At 38.5% G+C, this 22,500-nt stretch overlaps 1 protein-coding gene and 1 long non-coding RNA gene across 6 annotated transcripts in view; one reads left to right on the top strand and one right to left on the bottom strand.

Annotated features, from left to right (window-relative positions):
- The window catches only part of LOC111720432, a 3,023-nt gene extending 1,173 nt beyond the window's left edge, over window positions 1–1,850 (bottom strand). The window contains exons 1-2 of the long non-coding RNA XR_004229374.1: window positions 1,731–1,850; window positions 1,451–1,496 (exon numbers count right to left, since the gene is read on the bottom strand). This is a non-coding gene — a long non-coding RNA (uncharacterized LOC111720432). The remainder of the gene's footprint in view (window positions 1–1,450; window positions 1,497–1,730) is intronic.
- Window positions 1,845–22,500, top strand: part of PROX1 (prospero homeobox 1) — a 59,148-nt gene continuing 38,492 nt past the window's right edge. For 2 of the 5 annotated variants that reach the window (XM_031937359.1, XM_023501971.2), the window contains exons 1-4: window positions 1,845–2,959; window positions 11,244–13,032; window positions 20,226–20,333; window positions 22,061–22,201. In XM_031937359.1, the coding sequence (XP_031793219.1) occupies window positions 11,311–13,032; window positions 20,226–20,333; window positions 22,061–22,201 (1,971 nt within the window). In that variant the 5' untranslated portion in view covers window positions 1,845–2,959; window positions 11,244–11,310. Of the gene's footprint in view, window positions 2,960–3,095; window positions 3,202–11,243; window positions 13,033–20,225; window positions 20,334–22,060; window positions 22,202–22,500 lie in introns of all 5 variants that reach the window. The other 3 variants (XM_031937361.1, XM_023501976.2, XM_031937360.1) reach the window with 2 other exon arrangements.

A 22,500-nucleotide genomic window follows, 5' to 3' on the forward strand; every position in this document is an offset into this window, starting at 1 on the left:
TCTGGAAAATACCACATAAAAGCATTATTGAGTCTCTGTATCTAATGGGAATTCTGACATAAGTCCTTCTACTCAAATCTAAACTCTCATAGCCCAATTAAATTGTTTGATAGAATAACGGAACACTGGAAGAGCGAGTGTGTGTGTTGTGTGTGTGTGTGTGTGTGTCCAGGGTAAGGACTAGGATATCATGTAGGCTGATTTTCCCCGGGATCTCTTTTTTTCATCTTAGCCGAATAGATTTAACCTGGCCAGTTTGATTTTTTTCTTCTTCTTCTTTCCAATGTTTTAATTCTGTGCCAGAAAGTTTCCTGCGGTGCTTGACTTGGACGAGTTATCATCGTTATTTTTTTAAGAGAACTTTCATATCCTCCTTCTCACAGTTTGACGGTTCTGTGGCTGAAATTAAAAGCGTCCAAGAAAAGGGGCGTGTGCTCGTGTGTGTGTGTTTGTGTGTGTTCAGGAGGGGACGTTGTGGTAGTTGGTGGTGTTCTGGCTGTTTACTATTAACACACTTCATAAATCTGCCATAATAGCTGAGGTGCAAAGAATGATCAGAACCTTTGATCTGATTAAATTCCAAGTGCTATAGCGGAGGAAACATGCGGATCCTTTCCAACTCACCCTCCCCCCACCAAAAAAAAATAAATAATCGAAGGAATGTAGTTCAATCGGTACTTAATAGGCAAGGTATGAATTGTTTTTGACTTTTCAATTCTTGCAAGTCCTCATTTCTACAGAACCTAAAGCCATGAACTTAGTAGCTTTATTAAAAATCATTCTATCCTCCTTGAAAGGTAGAATGTATAACTTTAGACCAAAGGTGCTTTTTTCCCCCCATATTTGTAGCTTCTAAGTCCCAAGGATCCCTTTCAAGTGCATATTCTCTGTCTTCTTTGTGTATGTGTTTGTCTCTAAATTTGCCTCTGAGTTTTTTGGTCTCTGTCTTAATCATTTCAAATCGAAAAGCACTCTTTAGGCATTGTATTGGTGTCTCAGATTTAAGAAGATTAGACTACTTTCCTAAAGAGCTTCCTGGTTTGCTACACCGGCTCGCTTTAAAAAAAAAAAAAAAGTATGTACAAGTTGGTCAGAAGTGCAGGGATCTATCTTCCTTCCTTCATCCTAAGACGAATTACCAAGTCATAGAGAGCCGGAGCTAGGAGAAACTTGAAAGAATATTTAGGTAGGTCCCCTCATTTTAAACGGAAGCAAACTGAGTTGTTCATAGCATGCAAGGAAATTGTTCCGTAAGGTTTGCGTCTTTTAAGAAGACTGCTGAGCCTAAAAGTTCAAAGAAGATGCTCTCAGAGGTAGCCAAGTGCACCTCTATCTCCCAAGAAACGTAGGGCAAGCGCCTGCAACTAGGACAATTCTTACCCCCCACATCCCCATTATGTACAGTTTTGGGGGATGTGTGAAACGTCGAACAATTTTCTCCCAAACTTACCTGCATGTCAGCCCACTTCCGAGAGAGACTGAGATAGAGACCGCGACTGGGAGAGAGAGAGGGAGGGGGGACAGAGGGGAGTGGGGGGGGGTGGGGAAAGAGAGAGAGAGAGAGAGAGAGAGAGAGAGAGAGAGAGAGAGAGAGAGAGAGAGAGAGAGAGAGAGAGAAAGAGAGAGAGAGAGAAGAAAAAGTGACACATTTTAATGTACTTCGCACGATTACTAAGTAAATGAGATAGTTTGGGTGAATTCCCCTCCCTTCTCCCTCCCCATTTTTCCACCTCAGTTGCCTGCTACACCCTACTCTTTCGATCTACTTCTCGGTGCCTTCTTTCCTCAAGTCTGAGGAGCGCTTGGCCTCTCTGGGGGCTCGATCAGTTCTGGGAAGAAGAAGAAGAAGAAGATGGAGAAAAAAAAAAAAAAAAAAAAAAAAAAAAAAAAAGACGAGTCCAGGAAGAGCAAATCTAAGAGGGAGCTGCCCGCGCTCATCAGCTCGCCTTGCACCAGCTCGCAAATGGCCAGCTCCCCCGAAGCCCCCGATGTGGTGGTGATCAAGGATCCTTCCTTGCAACAGGGGAAGGGACAGGGGACCGTGTGTGAGAGAGAGAGTCTAGGGGGAGGAGGGGGAGGGGAGGTGGAGTGCTCGGAGGGATGGAGGAGGGGTGGAAGGCGGCGAGGGCTGGAAGGGGGGTGTCCCTCTCTCCTCCTCTTTTTCACATCTCCCCCACCCCTTTTATTTTTTTTCCTCCCAAGTTCTCTTGCCTCGCTATCCCCCCTTGAATCCGAAGGCGCCTCCCGATTGGGTGCTGAGTCTGGGTACGTCAGTCAGACTGTGACGTGCAGTCTTCCTGTTTCCTTCAGCTGTGTCTTAAAGTAAATCTTGTGGAGCGAAGCTCAGCTGTGTGAGCGCTCTGAAATTATACACCATTGCAGCCAGGCAAAGCAGAGCGGCGCAAAAGAGCTCTCCCTGGGTCTGTCTCCCTCCCTCTCCTCTCGCTCTCTTGCTCTTAGCTCCTCTCCTGTCCTCTCCTTTCCTCTCCTGTCCTCTCCTCTCCTATCTTCTCTTCTCCTTTCCTCTCCTCTCCTCTCTTCTCCTTTCCTTTCCTCTCTCCTCCTCTCCTGTCCTCTCCTCGCCTTTCTTATCCTCTCCTCTCCTTTCCTCTCCTCTTCTCTCCTGTCCTGTCCTGTCCTCTTCTCTCCTGTCTTCTTCCCCTCTCCTCTGCCCTCTTCTCCCCTCTTCTCCTCTCCTCCTTCTCTCGCTTCTGTCTTCTTTCTCCCTTTCACTCTCTCCCACTCTCTCCCTCTCTATCGCACACACATTCACCCTCCCTTGTCAAATTACAATATTCAGCAGCAGCAAGACATCAGCGTGTGTGTGCGCGCGTGTGTATTTTCCACTCTCTTTCCACCGGCAAAAAAAAAACAAAACAAAAAACCCAAAAACAAAACAGAGAAAGAGAGAGAGAGAGAGAAAGAGAGAGAGGCTCAAATCCATCGCTTTTTGCACTGAGTAAGTATCTCTTACCCCTCCTACGTCCCCCCTCCTTTAAAAAAAAAAAAAGCACTTATAATGGCTTTTTTTTCTTGAATGAGAAAGGAAAAAAAAAGACTTATATTACTCATACCCATGTAAATTTTTCTTCCAGGGGAAAATGCAATTATTTAAATGAATCATAATAAAATAAACCCTAATGATTTCTAACCAGGAGCCTCAGTGGGACTCGTCACTCTAGTCTTCCCAGTTCCTAAAGAGTAAGTGATTTGGTTGTGGGTATGTGTGTGTGTTTGTTATTGTATGTGTGTGTGTGTGTGTGTGTGTTTACAATATTTTTTCTCTATGGTGGTGGTGGTTGGAGAGGGTGGAAGGTTGATATTGCTGTTCTTGTCTCTTGATCTTGTCACCTTTTGTTTACTGGTTTTGAGGCTTGAGGGGAAGCTTTCTTCTTTTTCTACTCCCCCCCCCCCACTTAGGAGAGGGAAGTTCAAGGTGGGGATTGCTACTTTGCACTGCTCCTTTTCTCCAAACCGCTTCCCCCCCTTTTTCCCCCACCTCACAAACTCCTAGTCTAGTGCCTGTGTCCTTTCTCTTTGTCTTGTTTATTATAGCTGCCATTCTTCTCTCTTCCAATTTGCTTGTCATTTGCATACCTTTCCCTTCTCCTTTTTTAACCCCGGCAAAGTGGGGGGCGGGACGGAAGGGGGAGGGAAAGACGGGAGACTATTACTTTCTTTTCAAAGACGTTGTCACCCGGCAAAACAAAATAAAACCAAAAAATGAAGCCAGTTTTCCAAAATTTTAGAAATGGATTCATTGACAATAGAGGAGTGCGTTTGGATCAACTGGATGGAGTTGCTGAGTGAAGTTTAGGGGGTAAGGCTTCTTGATTTGAGGGGTGTAGTGTGTTTGAGTGGGAAGCTTTGAGGACCGATGATGGAGAAAAGGTGTTGTAGGGGCCAGAGTTGGGGAAACAGTGAATGTTCTTGGGTGGCTGATTCCAAAGCCAAAGGACACTGCTCCCCTCCCCCCAATTACTCCTGTCAGTTTGTGGTACTGAGGAAGAACCAGTGTCCAATGGAAATGGTACCTAGAGTTTTGCCCTCTCTCAGCCTGAGAAGGGAAAAGAGCCTAGAGTTAAGATGGATAACTAGAAAAACTATAGGGGAAAAGAGAAAACTGCTCTCATCTTGGATTGAGAATCGGAACAGAAATCTTAAAATGTGTGTGCGGGGTTGAGAGAGGAAGAGGGAAAAGTAGTTCTTAAAAGTGTTTTTCTCAGCTTTTTCCTGTACCTCTAAGCCTTTGGATGAGCCAGCAGGTTACTTACTGCTCCAAAAGAAATTGAAGGTTGGGGAAAGGGGTGATTCCTTTGATAACTATTCTATGCTCCTCTGGACAATTCCTCCCAAATATCTTTCCTTCCCCAGCTTCTACCAAAGCTGAAACTGAAGAGTATGCCTTTAGGAGAAAGACACAGGGGCAGACTGAAATCTGGACTAAAGAGAGGGGAACCAGAAGAGTAGGGGAAGAGTTTAAAATAATTCAAGGAGACAGGTTGAGGTGAGACACTGGCATTCTTGGCAACCCTGCACCCTTAGCCCCAGGGAAAACTGAGGACTCACCTGCTTGTTTGTATTTTTCCAAGAACATTTATTTGTGTATGTTTGTGTGTGTGTGTGTGTTCCTTGTCTCCCTTGAAGCACAGAAAATTAAAAAAAAAAAAAAAAAAACAATTGGCGAGTATCCTTCTGTGAGTAAAGGAAAAGAGATGCCCTGTCTTTTATGTCCTTTCTCCTTTTCTCCAACTAACTCCTCTCTTTTAAATTATATCTCTCTTTATATTTCCTTTATCAAACTAGGAGGTCTGCTAACAAAGTGCGCATGGGCAAGGCTAGACAGGTGTGTTGTGTCAAGAAAGACAGGTGCAAGTTCCCCTGTGTTTGTCTCTCTGTGCAGTCCCAAACCACAGTGCTTGAGGGTTGTCGAGGTTTAAGAATTTATGAGTGTCCTGGTTGATAGGATTGTTCAGGCCGAGAATAATTAAGCTGCTGGTGGGGTTTGAAACTGCCATGTGATATTTTTAAGAGATCTTTGGCAGCCCCTTTCCAGGGCTCTTCTTAGACTCTCATCTTCTAAGCAGTCATAGCCACCCCAACCCCCTGTACACATATACTTTGGGCAGCAGGTGGAAGGACAAACATTGCCTGTTCCTTCACTTCCCTGTGTTGTGTTTCATTTAGTTTATTCTCTCAGGTTTGCATTTGGCTTATCAAGAGAAAAGGCAAAAAGGAAAGCATAGGCAGTACTTTTTTTGTTATGTTTTTTTTTTTAAACCTATGGGGTGTGTGTGTGTGTGTGTGTGTGTGTGTTTTATGCACGTACACATGTGCGTGTACATATCCTGGTGATGCCAAAATTCAATCCCTCTGGCACTGTTAAAGTTTATCATTATAATATGTTTTATACCTGTCCAGAAATAATAGATCTATACAAATACTTATAATTTACTTAAAAGATGCATAGTTTAAAAAAGGGAGAGTGTATTATTTATGAAACACTGTCTTCTAGAAAGTAGGATATGACTGTCATTGCATCAGGCATGGAGTCAGAATGGATGTCCTAGAGATTGCTTTACTTATAGAAGAAAACCTGAATATAAGCTTTGTGAATTTGCATTCTTCTTTGATGAAAGATTTAGCCTGGTAATGGTAAAGAATATCTCAAGAAAACTTCTTAACATTGTGAAATTGGGTGGATATTGTATAGAGAGAAGTAAAAGAAAAAGATGTAGGAAGGGCATTTATGCATTAAACATGTACATTTATATACAAAATAAACATATCTTTTGTAAATGGCCAAATTAAATTCCAGTGAGAGATTTTAGTGAGTTGTGGAAAAGAAGAAGGTGAAAAATGATGTAATAGCATGAAGTCTTAGAAGCTAGCTTATTTCTTTTCTCACCTTAGTTATGAGCTTCTTTAAATAAAATGGATTGCATGGTAGTAAGTTAAGTGGGTGTATTTTTTTTTAATTTTGTTTTGTTATTGTTTCCATGAGGATGGGATTGCATGAGGCATTTATCCTTTAGTCTTACATACATCTAAGTTTTCACAATCTCTTCCTTAGTTGCTTTTGAAGTTTTTACATGTCTAAAATTTCATTTATGGCCAGGCCAATTTGTTTTATTTTTAACAAAGTTTGTCTTTGGTGGAAGCTTATTGGTAAATGTGTGAATCTACCTTGCATTGTTCTGTTAAGTTTCATCATAATATTCTAAAATAATAAGGTTGCATCATATCTCACATAATCTTTGTTCACACTTTTGTTCTTTCTCAACACCTTTCTTCTCCCAACAATACATGAAATCTTAAAATATATTCTGCCCTTGTCTTTATACGCTTAGGCTTGCTCTTTGGTTATTTAAGAAGTAAATGAATCCCTTTCTCACTAATTTCTTAGTAAAATTCTAGGGTGGTGGCATATGTGTAACTGATAGTATTGATAGTTTTAAGATTCAGGTTTCACAAAGTGCAGTGTAAGAGGGTTACTTAGTTTTAATAATGTAAAAGTTGGTTATGATTGATATTTGACCTCAAGATTCTGATTTAGCATCTCTCTAACTTGGAAAGACAATCTAAGCTAGGAAATTTATAAACCTCATTGCCCATTGAGTTATTAGGCTTCATAGGACATAATGAAGTTTAATTTGCAGAGAACTTAATGATTATTTAGATATTCAACCAGGAGGAGAACTTTGATTTTTTTTTCCTTTTAGGTTTATTTTTATCTTACTTGCTAGTCCAGTGAATTATTATTTTGGAAATACATGTGAAAATGCTTACTTGTAAAACTTTGGTACCCAGCATATATCTATTATACTTATTCTTAAGGATGGATGATATTGCTTTTAGTGTAAACCTAAAATCAGCCATTTCGCAGGTGAAAAATTTAAGGAATTTTTGATGATGTGGAAGAATCTTAATAATGAAGTAGTCATTACTTCAGAACTCTGTTACTATGATAGGCACTATTGGCAATACAATCATAACTAATTGAAGTAGTAATTGGGGGGTAATGGGTTCCTGAAAGTAAATGTCAGAGCATTTTTTTTGCTTCTAATAGGAAGGAGAAGCTATCGAAAAGAAAAAGTTGCTAATTAACAGAATTAAATTTGTCACTTTTCAGTACTATTGAGGAGAGTTAAGTGATTTAGGGCCACTTAAATCACTTGATTTTTTTTTCCTTTCAGATTTATGCATTGCTAGATCAATTAAAATGTTCCCTATTAATGACATTCTATTTCAATTTCATAACTCCATTGACCTAAGTCAGTTAGAATCCCATCCAAAGGGTATATCTACTCAGATGAAGTCAAGTGGAGTCTTACAATTTATTCAAATATTTGATCAGTAGAGACAGCTAATATAAATAATTTAGGTACCAAAAAACCCCACCTTTTTCCTTTCTCTCCCCATAATAAATTATTTTTGATTTAAAAATCTCTTAAGCACAATCAGTCTTGTTTTGGAAATATAGCTGTTGCAAAAGTAGCCTCTTCTTTTATAAAAGCAGCGAACATTCCATTAATAAATTAATATAGCAGTGTTCCCCCTGGAATTTCTTAATAAATAGCCTTCATTGTTAGCCCTTGACCCATGGTTTTTCTAGAGATTCTTTATGCCAAATTGAATACCACACACTTAAGATTTTACTAAAGAATCTTTTGAAGCTGTTCATTCCTTATTTGACCTTATCTGAGCTTTTTCTAGCTAAACCTGCTGTGCTTGCATCCCTATTCTAGGATAGTTTTCAAATCATATGTTATATTAAGTTTTTATATGCCAATAGGGACAGCCAAATACTGCACTACAAAAACCAAAATCACATATGCATTTTTAATAATAACTAAAGGAATTTTCAGAGAAACAATGTAGATATTTAGTCACTAATTTGTTACCTCAAATTCCCATGTTATATTTTTTATATCCTTGTGGTAATAATCTTTTATCATTATGCATAAATATATATTTATTTTACTTTATGCCAAGTATAAATATTAAAATTCAATTAAAATAAAAACAATAATCAACGCAATTAACACTTATCTGTTTAATACAGATATTGTGAAAAGTTTTTAGATGCTTTCAACTGAGAGGATAACATTATAGTTCAATCTTTTAAAAACAATCCTCTAAAGAATTTTGAAATCACAGAAGCTTTACATATGTTTGTCTATATATATGTAACACATTTATATACACAAACATATACATTTAAATGATTTCAAGTAAATTAGTTTATAGATCATTTAGAAGTATATTTTGATATGTTAAATACCTTCATAGACATTTGAGAATTATGAAACTGTTCTGAACAAGTAGAAGATTCGTGGCTATTATCATTTGACTTTATCTTCATGAGTGTGTCATTTAAACAATATTACTTTGGGGTCAATAGATCAAATGCTGCATTCTTTGAATCGGTTTATATATTATTTTCTCGATATGCTTGATTAGAAATAATTCTAAAATAGCAATCCAAGACATGGAGTTCAATATACTCAAGTTTTCTCAATGTATATATAGAAATTGGTCAATATTTGGTCAGAAAATGTTGACAAGTTGAAACAGAATTTCCAAAAATCTTTTTAGTTTGATAGATTTAAGAGATTCCCTCAGATTATTATTTTTTGAGCTGACTGCTAAATTGACACTCATCCCTTGGTGAGGATGAAAGAGAAAGACAGACTGAGCAATATTACTTCCCAAAACCTTAGGAAGACTCCAACTCCTTTCTTGGCATATATGAGATACTGGGATACAGCTGTTGATACCTGGGTTAGATGAGAGGAAGTGTAGTTGACATGAAAAGAAAATGGCAACTGAAAAGGAAGGATGCCTGAGGATGACCTTATGCTCTTTCTCATAGCAGTATGTAATTTCCTGAGCCACTGTCTCAGAGATGATGTTCCTATGACAAAGATTAGCCAAAAAGAAATTCCAGATTAGGTGTTAAGGTAAACAGAAGGAAAAGACAATATACAGAAAGTATGCTAAAGGTTTTGATTGGGAATCAGTTCATTTTTATTACTTTTGCAGATGGAGGTGAAGTATTTGAACAAAGAAAAAGATAAATGTTAAAAACTGATGTCAGGGGTCTTGATTTTTTGAAAAGTTAATGTGAAAAGAAAGTATTACCTTTAACTCTTCTTTCCCCCTTAGTGGACCTCAATAGCTTCAAATTGCTAAAGTCTTCCTGTGATCATTGGTCTAGTTTTTAATATCAGATCAGTCTATCTACTATGAGTTGATATTGATTTAGGTGTGGATTGTTCTTTTTAAATTGTCTGTCTCTCTCACTATCTGTATGTTTTCAGATCTTTTTGGTTACTGAAAAATTTCCTGCCAATTATACTTCAATTTCCCAGGCCTAAGTGAAATGCACCTACACTATGCCTCCATGGGACTTGTAATGGTGCTTCTGGTTTTCTAGAGCTAACTGGTTTTATTAATAATTTCCTTATATCTACAACATACAAAATTGCATTTTGAGCAAAGTATTAAGTTCCTAATCTTAATTCAGAGGATCCATTTTGTTCTCTTGAATGCAAAGAGTTTGAAATGTAAGCAAGCAAAGTATTTCTTTCATAACAATCTAAAAGAAAATTTCTGAAAATACTCTTAGTTCATCCAAACACCGTGGGCAAAGACGGCAGGAGGAACTTTGACGCTTTGCACATTGTTACTATCTAAGCATTGAACATTTTCTTGATTTTTACAGGTTATTTCATGCTGAAATTATGCCTATTTGCATGGATAGTCATTCTTTAAAACTAGCCACAGATGCAATCCTAGGGAGCACGTAGATGTTTTTACAGGTGAACCGAAAGAGATGGGAGCTGTTCCAAAAAGCCTGCATGCTGCCTTTGGCAATATACCCTGTTATTGTGAAGATGTGCTCTGTTAAGCAAATGTGAAGTTTAATATTAGATAAATGCAGCATGAAAAATATTTTCATTTTCTTAGCATAGTGTTAATTGTAACCAAAGGGATGGTGATATCCAGTGGTTTATATGAAATTTAAGTCTGGCATCATTAGTTAATAAGTCACAAATTATATGAGCCTTTCATAAATGCAAAGAAGTATGTTTTCTCTTTATATTGTGTTTCTGGGAAACAATGAAAGTTCATATTAAGAGAAGGTATTTTCCTTTTCACATGTTTGATTGATGCTGTGATTTTTCTTTCATCTTCCCAGATTTTCTTTCAGCCTCTATTTTTTTTTTTAGTTTGGCGCAGGGAATAGGAATCTGTTTAACAAAAAAAAAAAATGTATTGTAAAAAGCTTTCTTCGGGCGTCCAAGGTATTATTTTTGGAGCAGATTCTGAAAGAAGACTAGTACTGAAAATGTTATTGCTATTTCTGCTAAAAATTTGTTGTTCTGTATTTCAATTTCTAAAATATATATCTAAAAACAATCTAAAGGATATTCTCCTTTCCATTAGAAGTAACTTTGAAAGAAATTAATTCTTAAAAGGACACAGTTTAAAATATTAGCATAACTAATATTAGGTCATGGCATCACAAACTATATTTTGGCTAATTATTATCAGTCCAAATACATATACTAAATCAGCAGAACTATAAAATATTCATCCCATGTTTGTTTCAGTGTTAAATTAATCATTTAAGTTGTAGGATTCCCTCTTTCTATATACAACTCAGAGTAATTTTAATCCATTAAAAAAAATCCTGCCTAGTTAAGAGAAAAGGGATGTGCCAATTTCCACACTGATCTGACAGGACTTTTCTTCTGCAATGTTAAAACCACAACAAATTTTAGGGAGAAATTTAATTTTAATACAAATTTTAAAGATTTTTAATTTCATGTTGCATATTAAAAAAGAACCACTTTCATCTTCTTTTGTAATGTCACTCAATGGCCCCAAATTTAATCAAAAAAAAATTTTTTTTGGTCAGAGGCTGTGTTCTTATAATCTACTCTTTCTTCTGAAGATAAACAGTATCATTTTAGGCATTTGTGCAAGAGAATCATATTACTGGTGCTTAAGCAGTTTTTGCCTTTTTTTTTTAAATCTTAATCCATCTTAAACCAGTGGAGCAGAAATATTTAAAAATGTTTCATTTCAAGCAGAGTGCATAATAAATTGCAATAATTGTAATGTGCCATAAATCCCAGAGCCTATGCATTTTGCATTTTATTCAGGATTGAGGTCAGGAAATTTGGAGAAATTTAAAGAAAATGATTCATCAGTCCTTTTGTTCTGTTGGCCAGGGTCCCGGGATTCTTGAGCTGTGCCCAGCTGACGAGCTTTTGAAGATGGCACAATAACAGTCCAGTGATGCCTGACCATGACAGCACAGCCCTCTTAAGCAGGCAAACCAAGAGAAGAAGAGTTGACATTGGAGTGAAAAGGACGGTAGGGACAGCATCTGCATTTTTTGCTAAGGCAAGAGCAACGTTTTTTAGTGCCATGAATCCCCAAGGTTCAGAGCAGGATGTTGAGTATTCAGTGGTGCAGCATGCAGATGGGGAAAAGTCAAATGTACTCCGCAAGCTGCTGAAGAGGGCGAACTCGTATGAAGATGCCATGATGCCTTTTCCAGGAGCAACCATAATTTCCCAGCTGTTGAAAAATAACATGAACAAAAATGGTGGCACAGAGCCCAGTTTCCAAGCCAGCGGTCTCTCTAGTACAGGCTCAGAAGTACATCAGGAGGATATATGCAGCAACTCTTCAAGAGACAGCCCCCCAGAGTGTCTTTCCCCTTTTGGCAGGCCTACTATGAGCCAGTTTGATATGGATCGGTTATGCGATGAGCACCTGAGAGCTAAGCGCGCCCGGGTTGAGAATATAATTCGGGGTATGAGCCATTCCCCCAGTGTGGCGTTAAGGGGCAATGAAAATGAGAGAGAGATGGCTCCGCAGTCTGTAAGTCCCCGAGAAAGTTACCGGGAAAACAAACGCAAGCAAAAGCTGCCTCAACAGCAGCAACAGAGTTTCCAGCAGCTGGTTTCAGCTCGAAAAGAACAGAAGCGAGAGGAGCGCCGACAGCTGAAACAGCAGCTGGAGGACATGCAGAAACAGCTGCGCCAGCTGCAGGAAAAGTTCTACCAAATCTATGACAGCACTGATTCTGAAAATGATGAAGATGGTAACCTGTCTGAAGACAGCATGCATTCAGAAATCCTGGATGTGAGGGCCCAGGACTCGGTGGGAAGGTCAGATAATGAGATGTGTGAGCTAGACCCGGGGCAGTTCATCGACCGGGCCAGGGCCCTAATTAGGGAGCAAGAAATAGCGGAAAACAAGCCGAAAAGAGAAGGCAATAAAGAGCGAGACCAAGGGCCAAACTCTTTACATTCGGAAGGCAAGCATTTGGCCGAGACCTTAAAACAGGAACTGAATACTGCCATGTCACAAGTTGTGGACACTGTGGTGAAAGTCTTTTCATCCAAACCCTCCCGACAGCTTCCTCAGGTCTTCCCACCTCTTCAGATCCCTCAGGCAAGATTTGCAGTCAATGGGGAAAACCATAACTTCCACACCGCCAACCAGCGCCTCCAGTGCTTTGGTGACGTCATCATTCCAAACCCCCTGGACACCTTTGGCACCATGCAAATGCCCAGCTCCACAGACCAAACAGAAGCACTGCCCCTAGTTGTTCGAAAAAACTCCTCTGACCAATCTGCCTCTGGCCCGCCAGCTGGGGGCCACCACCAGTCTCTGCACCAGTCTCCACTTTCCACCACCACAGGCTTCACCACATCTTCCTTCCGCCACCCTTTCTCTCTCCCACTGATGGCCTACCCATTTCAGAATCCATTAGGTGCTCCCTCTGCCTCCTTTCCTGGGAAAGACAGAGCCTCCCCAGAATCCTTAGACTTGACTAGGGAGACAGCAAGTCTGAGGACCAAGATGTCATCCCATCACATGAACCACCACCCTTGTTCACCAGCACATCCTCCCAGCACAGCTGAAGGCCTCTCCTTGTCTCTCATAAAGTCTGAGTGTGGTGATCTCCAAGATATGTCTGATATTTCACCTTTTTCCGGAAGTGCAATATCCTTTTATTTGCCCATCAAAAAAGGGTTTTCTGAAAAAGTTTAAACCATGTCAATTGATCTGATCTTACATTTTAATGTAGTTTTTGCAGTTTTCTGTTTGAAAGGCAAAACAAATCAACATCCTTGGCATTTTTTTTCCTAGATAGATGTAACTTTTCTGATAGCATACCTGCCTAGAATGAGTTACTACCAAACCTTTGCCACTAGGGGAAAAAAAAGAATGAAATGATACTCTGCTCTTAGCGTATATCTTTCCATCAATAGTTTTCTGTTGTTCCTATTCTATTTCCATGTAGAATTGAGATTTTTTTTGAAGTCCCCTTTTAGGCATTTAGGCAGTTTCCATCACTATGGGAGCTAGAAAAAAAAGCTTTTAAATGAAGGAATTATGGAAGTTAATTTGTGGGTTTCTGAAAATCCTTTAGCATTCTCTCCCGAAAATAATTTAAAACTATCAGAAAACCACCAGAAACTTAACCAGTAAGTCTAGTGTAAGATTAGATTGGAAGAAAAGGTTTCACTTTTATTTTTAAGTGTGGATAATATGTATATGTATATGAACACCTATTCATATATATACGAATCATATAGCTGTAGACATATACGTGTATACATAGGTACATAGATATAAGATAGATACTGATTTATTCAGCTGCGTAGAATTGTCTTACCCAAAGATCTATTCTTTGGGCTTTATGCAGCTGTCTGTTATGCATGATTAACCTCTGCTCATTCATATACAGAAATCTTTTGTCCTAACATACACAAAGCCAATAATTTTGGAAAGCAAGAAAGAACAATTTCATATAAAAATTAATTATTAGACTTAAAAGGAGTCTGTATTAGACTTACTGAAGAGATGTCTTTTTATAATTCTTTCAAGCTTTAAATCATGTCAAAAAATTTCATCTCAAAATGTTAGACCTACTTTTAATTAGATCTATCCTGAACTTCAATCATTTTCAATATGTGTTTCTTCCTTAGTAAATTGGTCCTTGCTTAGGAAAGTTTTCTAAAATCTTGGATATATAGGTATTCAGTGCTACGAGGCAGGGGTAGAGTATTATTTTTAATATTTTTGTATCTCCATTTGTAGTATTTGTGACAGATTGAGATTTTCCTTTTTATAAGAAATTTCCAGATGGGTATAACATTTAGTAATTAATTTGTATTAAATTGAGGACTTTAGGCAATAGTCATTATGACTGGAGATCAACATTTTGGTACCTAAACCCACTCTAGAGGCAGCCCCATAAGTGCAAAGTCTGAGCTCAGGTAGTTAATTTGTTTTCCTAGTTAATGAAGGCCATGCTGCCAGGGAGACCCAGAGCTACCCTTCAATATTCATTGTAATAATAGAGAAGATTTCCTTTCGTTGACAGATTATGTCAGATGTACAGGCATGTAACTTCTTGGGGTGGTTAAGAACAGAGTCGTTTCTTAATCAATATGGGAGTAGGGGATTGAGAGGTGGGAAGAGAGATGTACACATAAACAGAGATGGAGGGAGGGAGGGAGGGAGGGAGAGAGAGAGAGAGAGAGAGAGAGAGAGAGAGAGAGAGAGAGAGAGAGAGAGAGAGAGAAACTTTTTCAGCAGCATTCTTCACATAAAGGCTGGATGACCATGATCATTTATGGAATAAATAGTAAAGGAAATTCTTAATCAGGTATTGGTTAGACTGTTTATCTTCTGAGATTGTTTCTAATACCTAAAATTGATTCTATGATTCTAATTAAGAAAGAGTTGAGTTATTAAGTGACTATTGCTTTGGGGATCTAGACAGAATTTTAGCTTTATGTTTCTGCCTCCATTCCCACCCTTCAATGACTTGTCTGAAAGTAGCTGGTTAGCCAGAAGTTCACCAGCACTTATAACTGGCTACATAGTTGTTGGGAAAGGACTAAGGGACCTCAGAGATTTACATGCTCTCTTACCCTTGAGAAAGTGAACTCTACCAAGTTTCTTACAGTGTCTAGTTATCCTGGCATTAATTCTCTCAGCAGTCATTTAAAATGGGTAGCAGTGATAATGGGTCTTCAATTTTTAAAGTAGAAGCTGAGAAGCTTGCCTGTTCTTAGGCAACATGTCAAAAGTAAAGCAGTGGAAAGCCTATGCCTTGTGTCTTCTTACCAGATTTTTAACCTTCAAAATATAAATTATCTTCTTAAACAATCTTTTTTATGTATTCCAGCTCTTCTTACCTGTTTAGTTTTGTCTTTTTTTTTTTTTTTTTGGTAGGTCCATCTTCCTAGAAAAATTTCAAAATAGCCTTAGGCATTGGCTTAGTCTTTATCTAAATCCCCTTAATGGGAAATGAAATTTTAGGGCTTAGGGCAACAGAAGCCCCTTTTATTATTTTTTTTTTTTTTTGCAGGAATTAAAGCAAATTTTAACTGTCCTCTTTTCAGACTAGAGACATCATCTCTCATTCCTGTCAATTATGAGATTTTACTGGGAGGGAAAGACCCTTCCTTTCATATAAAATGTTGGTTCCCCCTTAATACCAGGAGTTAAGTCTATTATTAAGAATATTTCTGGTGCTTTCCATTACTTTTACTTATTTAATTTTCTGACCTTTTAAATCTTTCTTTTATGTTCCAATGTCTCCCCTCTTTCTGTCTTACCCCATTTTAACTTTTTTTTTTTCATGTGTGTGCTTTTTCTGAAGAGAAAGATAGACAGTCTTTTCTGCTGCCCAAACCAGCCTGAAGCCAATTGAGAGATGGAGTATTCATGTGCCACTCCTCATTTTCCTTCTGACTCTATCTTTCAGCCACACTCTAAGCCTCCCCACAGGTCAATCTGAGATCTAAGTTAAAATTTGATAATAGATAGATACACTTTTCAATCTATTTGCTAAAAATCCCATGACCATTGGGAGCGATGACTTATCTTAAGGTTCTAATTAATCTAGTCCATTTGTCTACATGCAGTAGAATTAATCCCTGGAATACATTCATAGAATTGAGTGGAAATGGAAGGTATTATTTTTCATTATTTTGTAATTTTTAGATAAAGTCACTGCATACAAGTAGAAAATTCATTTCTTAAGGAACAATTATTTCCTCACTTCAAAGAGCAACATCTGTTCGCTTCTGTAAACTAGCCAAATTAAGAACATAGGACTATCAAAATAAAAACCAGGTTTAGAAGGCTCATCAGAAGTATATATTATATATGTATGTTGTTTGCAAAATGTCATTACCTTATCTCTTCCAATTAATTTATAAAAATAGCTAATTGTGTAAGTGTGGTTAAACTGGACAAGATGCACCTGTGCCAAAAGAGTTCATATCTTGGCTCTACAGAATGTATTCTGTATCTTTGCAAATGAATCTATTTAATCAAATATTAAGTTTTATTCAAATACCAAAAGAAACAGACAGCCAATTGTTTTTCTCCATGATGTTCCTTGTCACTCTTCCTCTTTGCATCTCAAGAAAAAATAGCCTTTTTTAGGCCTCAGTCATTTGCATGAAGCCAATTAAAAAGCACAACAGTGTCATTCTGGGCCTTTAGTGCATTTGTACAGGTGAAGATATTATCCATGATCAACAATTTCTCCCTCTTAACTTTCTTAGGGGCATTTCTATGAATAGACTTTAAAAAAGAAAAAAAAAAAGGTTCTAGGTGTTTGAAATTGCAACAAGAATAACATTCAGAAATCTGGCTACAAATATCAAATTATGAAGCTTTTGCTCAGAAATTCAGAATTTAATATTTTTAGCTAACTCAAAGTCTGTTGTTTAGAGTAAGTAGAGACTTTGTGTGTCTATTTTTTAAATAAAAAAAGTTTTTTGGGTTTTAGGGTTTTGTTTTGGTTTGGTTTTTTTTTTGCTTATTTGGTTGGTTGGTTTATTTTCCCCCTCTCGAGTCTTGACGAGCAAAATTCAAGATTTCTACAAAGTATGAACTCTATTGATTAAGAAAACTTCTGTACTGATACAACTACTTGATTACTAACATTTTATAAAATAGTTTGTGCTGCATGAGTACATTTCTTCTCTTCCTACAGGTACCTTAGGGAGAAAACTTATTAGGAAACAAAACAGAAAATCAGAAAAAGTGGAGGATTGTTTTGAAATTGCCATTTTTATTAAGATGCTTTTTGTTAAGTAGACTCAATCCATTTGCTGAGAACTGCAAATGAACAATTTCTTGAACCACAAACCAGTATTGGGTTGGCAAAAATGGCGACTTGTGCAGCTTCTTCCTCCAATCCTCCCCACCCCGCACTTATGTGCCCATCATTCTTCCATGAGCCTTTTTACTGCCGTTGTTTAGGTAAGGTTATATTGTACTTGGTAAATAGACAACACTCAGATTCTCAGGTTGTTTGAACACTGCTTTAGGTTCAGCTGCACTACACTGTTTCTCTGATCTTTTATGTTCCCGAGCAGATGTCTTTCATTAATTTATGGATTTATCATCTTTTCTTTTCCCCCCCTTTTTTTTTTTACACCTGGCAGCTGTCTCAAGTTTCAGCAGTTATTGTCTATTTTGCATTACACATAGAATTGAATGTCATCTGTCTTCACAAAGCTATGGCTGAGAGAATTGAGGCAAAGCCACATGAGCTGCCGGGACAGATCTTGTTTGCGTTCCATCCCCCCCACCCCCCTTTACCTCCTTAATATTTATTTGTGCTCATTTTCTTTCCTGGCCTTGAATGGAGCTTAGCTCGTGTTCAGTACAGCTGTATGTTTACTGAATCTATTCCATCATGACTCATTGTGCGTGTGTAAGTATCCTGGAAACAGCCAGTGCTTTCTTGGAAGAACACTTGCTTTTCAGCACAAGCACTTAAAAGGGAAATTAACCAATTGGTCAGTTCAATTTTATTTTATTTTATTTTTAAAAAACCATGGATTATCCCACTGTGGGTTTTTAAATGTTTCATTAGCTATTTTTAATAGTTTATTAGAAACACATCTTTCATGGCAGTTTAATCCCAATAACACGATGAGCAAGAGATAAAGATTTATTCCAGGCCAGATTTCAACTAAACAATTCCAAGTATTGCTAGCAGGAAACATTTTTAACCAAAAGTTGACTTTGAAAGGCTGAAGCATGTTATGCCTTTTAATGAAAAATCTAGCTCCTGTATTGGGATCAGAATAAGATTTTTTTTTCTTTTTTTAATCTGATCATAAAGAAAGTCAAAATGGTTTTTCCCGTAATAAGAGCATTGGAAAATTTAAATGAAAATATTGACTTGATTTACACAGCAAAATGTTGTCTCTTTTACACAAGCTCTAAATTAAATAGTTGGAATGCCCTCTCCCCTCACTCCACAACCCTTTCAAATGTGTACGGTTGATTTTTTGATAGTTATATGAAAATAAAGATAAGGTTAGAGAGATCCAAGGTCTATATCCATAGAAGTTTTGACTTGCCTAAAACTCTTATCACTAAGCAATAGGTGACAGCTTGCAACTGTTATTTCATTTACCCATTTTGACAGATGGCACTGAAGAGAGTGCAGTACTCTTTTAGGCCTCTCTATCAGTCTAATGGAGGTAGTAGCCATTGAGGTTCTCTTAGCTCTTTCCTTGGCACAAGAAGTATGTCAGTCATAAATTATCTCCTTTGTAATCATTAAGTATCTCTAACAAAACACAAGTTTAGACTGAGCTGTTTTTTCAGGTTACTTACACAGAATTAAAAGTCCATGGGTTCTTTTAGTGTAAGGACTAAGAAATTCCACTTACTTTTTATTTTTATTTTCTATGTGAAATTAAGTTTCTCAGTTAAAAAAAAACACAAGACTACCCAAAGTAATGGTAATTCATTAAATTTGCCTCAAAATATGCTGTTAAATGCCCACGCAACCAAATAGTTGAGAGCTTATCAATATGTGGTTAGATCTCCTTAGTTAGTTGCTGGACTTAAGAACTTTAAAAAATTTCCTTCCAGGACTGGTAATGTTGAAATTTAGTGAAGGTCATGGGAACAGGCTTTCCTGGTCCATAATGACCTTTGTTTTGCAAGGTGTGAAATTTTGGTTGGGTGCTAGAATAAGGTTGTGTGGGGGCTTTTATTTTTTGTTTTGTTTTTTATTTTTTCCCCCAGACTTTCCTTTTAGAGACAATCCTTAGAGAAGCTTCTAGGAAGGACCCTTAATTGACCTTGTGGGGGACCACATTGATTTTCTCCACGTGCATCTTCATTTCTGATAAATTATAAAGCCATTAATTTGCTGAGGAAATGGCAGGGCCAGCCTGCGGCACAGATGTGACCAAAGCCATCCTAACACAGAGCTCGCTGAAGAGTGCCAAGAATCTGAGGGAGACTCAGGAAGCCTCGATTGTTATGGTTAGCCTCACATTCTCTTGGGAACTGTTTTAGTTGCTTCTGTTTATGGATCTAAAAGGTAATGATGTTTCCAGATAAATAGGCCGCCTTATTTAGGGTAAATGGCCATTTATTGATCTGTTCACCCACATGTATTGATTTGTTAGCCCCCAATACTCAGTCAATCTCAGTGAAGTTAACCACTACAGATAGGGAATGACAAGGGTTTTTGTTGTAGTGGTGATCATTGTTTGTTTGGTTGCTTATTTGTTCTCCTTTTAAACAAGAATGGACTTCTATATTTTGTTGCTTTTTCTTTCTACTTAGGTTGTCAACGCCTCCCTCCCCTTTGAGTTTTGGCTGTCATAGAAAAGTGAGCAGTTAAGATCATGCAATAATATGATAGGAACAAGGTGACTCGAGATACTTAATTAGATTAGCATTAAAAGGCAAAATGTTCAAAATAAGGCATTTGGGGTTTTTGTTCACATTAGTATAATAATTGACTGTGAACACATAGCATGGAGAGAGAGGAAAAGATAGAATTATAATTACTAAAAAGGAGGAAAAAAATCTTGGGATGAGAGTTTGTATAGCACATGTGGATCCATTTGTCTCTGTAGCAACAAGTGAACATATATCCAGCACAAGAACCTGAAAATGGAAGAGATTTGTTTTTGCCAAGAGAAAGATATTACTCCATGTTTAAGTTCTTTATATTTAGTGATTTTTATATAGACAATGATCATCTTGGGCAAAGCAGTAAAACAGTGATGGGTGAGATACCCTCTGCCTGGCACTTGTCTACCATTTCTAGGTCTCAGGTCTCTCTGGGTAATGGTAGTTGTCATTACTGCTTATTGAGATGTTTTCCTTAACTACTTGAATTCTACATGCAGGAAGGACTGTCACCTAATCACTTGAAAAAAGCAAAGCTCATGTTCTTTTATACCCGTTATCCCAGCTCCAACATGCTGAAGACCTACTTCTCAGATGTAAAGGTAGGCACAATTTTAAACTTTTTATTCAAGTTCCCCTAACCCTTTGCTTTGTATTCACCTATGTATGTGGTGGTACTTTTTCACCCCTTGAAAGTTGAGATGAATGTGGAATAAGTTCATTAATAAAGACACCTGTGTTGTAACGGACTAGAAAGCCCTTGTCCTTCTGAGCAGAGGTGTGCCAGTCAAGGATGGACCTTGTGTTTCATGACAGAGGTCTGAAATAAGTTTACAGTGCCATTTGGGAGATTCAGCCTCTGGATTTTTATATATTTAAATATGTTCTCAGAGGAAATTTCAGCTGGTAATCTATGATGTGCTTTAGAGAATATTTCCCCCCCTCAGCAACTGTAAAGTGTTTCTAATTGTTTTCATTTCTGTTGGTTTTCCCCATATTTGTGCTTATGTAAGCAAACTCTAGCATCTCTTTTTTTCCCCCTGTCAGAAAGGAACCGTACATTGAAATTCTCTGTGCAGTAGCTGCTTAAAAACAAAAGTGATGATTGTCTCTTATTTACAACTTAATTTGTTGTTGATGTCGAGTACACTGAGCATAAGGAGCATGAATAAAGTGACAGATCCAGGACACATTATTCAAATGAGGATATGAAAGCTGTCTGCATACAGCTGCAGCCTCCCTCATTCTACAAAATATTAGGGCCCTCCTGGTTCTCTGTGTGTGTGTGTATTGGGGGGGGAGGCGGGGTGCACGCGCATGTGTGTGTGTTAGTGTGTGTGTGTGTTAAGTAATTGTTTGCATCAACTTGATGTTGTGTTAATCATCTGTAACTTTTTAAAACATAGATTGGGTTTTGATGATGATAATGGCACACATGCTATCATTATCCAAGTAACTCGATAAACATTACATTAGCTTAGAATAGTTTGTTAGGGCTGTTCTTTTTCTTTCAACCCACCCCCCTTCCACCCCCACCCCCAGCGATGTGTACAGATCCTCATTTTCCCCATCAAGAACTCCACGAATTGCCAAAATGTACTGCTCTCTGCCTGGCCCTCCCCCTCTCCTCCACCAAGTTGTTTTGAAACTTGGTGCCCAACTTATTTTGCTGGCCCCATTTGGGGGCCAAACCCGTTTCAGCTTCCTTCGCTGCCGTTTATTTCTAAGAAGTTCTGTTTTTCCTTCTGTTTTCTTTTCAAACGGGCAACAACAACTTAAGCCTTTTATTTCCCCCTTTCCCTGGCGGCCCTCCTTCAGTGGAAGCCCACGGTTTCTCCTCCTTCAGTGCTGCTCCCTGGGAAGGATGGGGATGGCAGAACGGGCCATTTCGGCGCTCGCTAACCTAAGGGACTGGTCAGGAGTCGTTAAGCACACACAAAAAGGCTGGGAGTCGCACAGCAGGCCGGGGAAGGGCTCGGGCTCCGAGGGCTTCCACCTGGGATAGGAAAACCCCGGGAAGCTTGTCCCGGGGCTGGCCGCAGCGAGCGGAGCCTCGGCGGCAGTCTCCTCCCGGGCCTCGGGGGAGGCCGCCTGGGCCCAGGCGGGGGAGATGGGCCAGCCTCCGTGGGGGGAGCGTGGAAAAGGGGCGCGCGAGCGTGGGCTTGCATGCGTGGGTGTGCCTGAGTGCGTGGGTGCACGTGCAGATGGTTCACGGATGGGTGGCTGATGATCCCCGTCTTTTGCCCATGTTCCTCCCCTCGTTCTTCTGAGTGCAGTGATCTCTAGTGTTGTGATATAATAATGACAATACCTTATATTATTTATATAGCACCTTTCATCCAGAAGGATCCCAAAGCGCTTTACAAACTGCATACATAGGGATCACTCACGTACCACTGAAATGCAGCCACCTGCAGGAGGGTGGAAAGCGGCAGCCATTTTGAGCCAGCAACACTACACAACAGTAGATGTAAATATTAGAAACATTCATGTTTTCTTGGGGGGTTGGGGTGGGGGTATTTGTGGTTCGGTAGCTTTATAAATACTATGTATATAACCGATAAGAAGCTTTCCCTCAGTATACCTGTACTAATTCAGCCTTGCAAATAATAGCCACTTGCATTGGGTAAAACCGTGATTCAACCACTGGATGATTTTTTTTTTTAAATCCCACTCCTCTTCTAAGGAGAGAAAGAGAGTTTTATATCAGCATAGTTTACTTATAATTACTCATTCTGATAAAAGGGGGAACGATACAGCAGATAACTC

The sequence above is a fragment of the Sarcophilus harrisii genome, chromosome 4 (assembly GCF_902635505.1).
Source record: "Sarcophilus harrisii chromosome 4, mSarHar1.11, whole genome shotgun sequence".
Taxonomy (NCBI): Eukaryota; Metazoa; Chordata; class Mammalia; order Dasyuromorphia; family Dasyuridae; genus Sarcophilus; species Sarcophilus harrisii.